Genomic DNA, 560 nt, shown 5'->3' with positions numbered 1-560 from the left:
GCAGCAGCACCTGCAGCAGCAGCAGCCGCAGAAGCTGCAGCTGCAGCTGCAGCAGCAGGAGCAGCCGCAGCAGCAGCCGCAGAAGCTGCAGCTGCAGCTGCAGCAGCAGAAGCAGCCGCAGAAGCTGCAGCAGCAGCAGCAGCAGCAGCACCTGCAGCAGGAGCAGCCGCAGAAACTGCAGCTGCAGCAGCAGTCGCAGAAACTGCAGCTGCAGCAGCAGCAGCAGCACCTGCAGCAGCAGCAGCCGTAGAAGCTGCTGCTGCAGGTTCTGTCTGCTTCTGTCTCTGTGTGTCTCCTCTGGTGTAGGCTCTCCCTAGCAGCAGAAACACTGTGGGGTGTATGTACACCTCAGCTGTATAAGGATCTATTGCTTCTCTCTTTTTTTTATTTTTTTATTTTTTTTCTGTCTTCTAGGTATGCACACATGCTAGTAGGGCTGCATATACTTTATTTCATTTATTTATGTGTGTGACGCCTGTTTTTTTCAGCAGCAGCAGCAGCAGCAGCAGCAGCAGCAGCAGCAGCAGCAGCAGCAGCAGTAAGAGTAAGAGCAGCACCAC

At 54.5% G+C, this 560-nt stretch overlaps 1 protein-coding gene across 1 annotated transcript in view; it reads left to right on the top strand.

Moving 5' to 3' along the window:
- EMH_0071650 (uncharacterized protein) overlaps positions 1–306 on the top strand; it is a gene marked incomplete at both ends in the record, with an annotated part of 1152 nt that extends 846 nt beyond the window's left edge. Inside the window, one exon of the mRNA XM_013499128.1 lies at positions 3–306. Within this exon, the coding sequence (XP_013354582.1) occupies positions 3–306 (304 nt within the window). The remainder of the gene's footprint in view (positions 1–2) is intronic.
- Positions 307–560: the final 254 nt, after the last annotated feature.

This window comes from Eimeria mitis, genomic scaffold, assembly GCF_000499745.2.
Source record: "Eimeria mitis Houghton genomic scaffold, Emh_scaff4022, whole genome shotgun sequence".
NCBI lineage: Eukaryota > Apicomplexa > Conoidasida > Eucoccidiorida > Eimeriidae > Eimeria > Eimeria mitis.
Note: the sequence above shows the minus strand (reverse complement) of the source record. Positions and strands in the feature narration are given on the sequence as shown.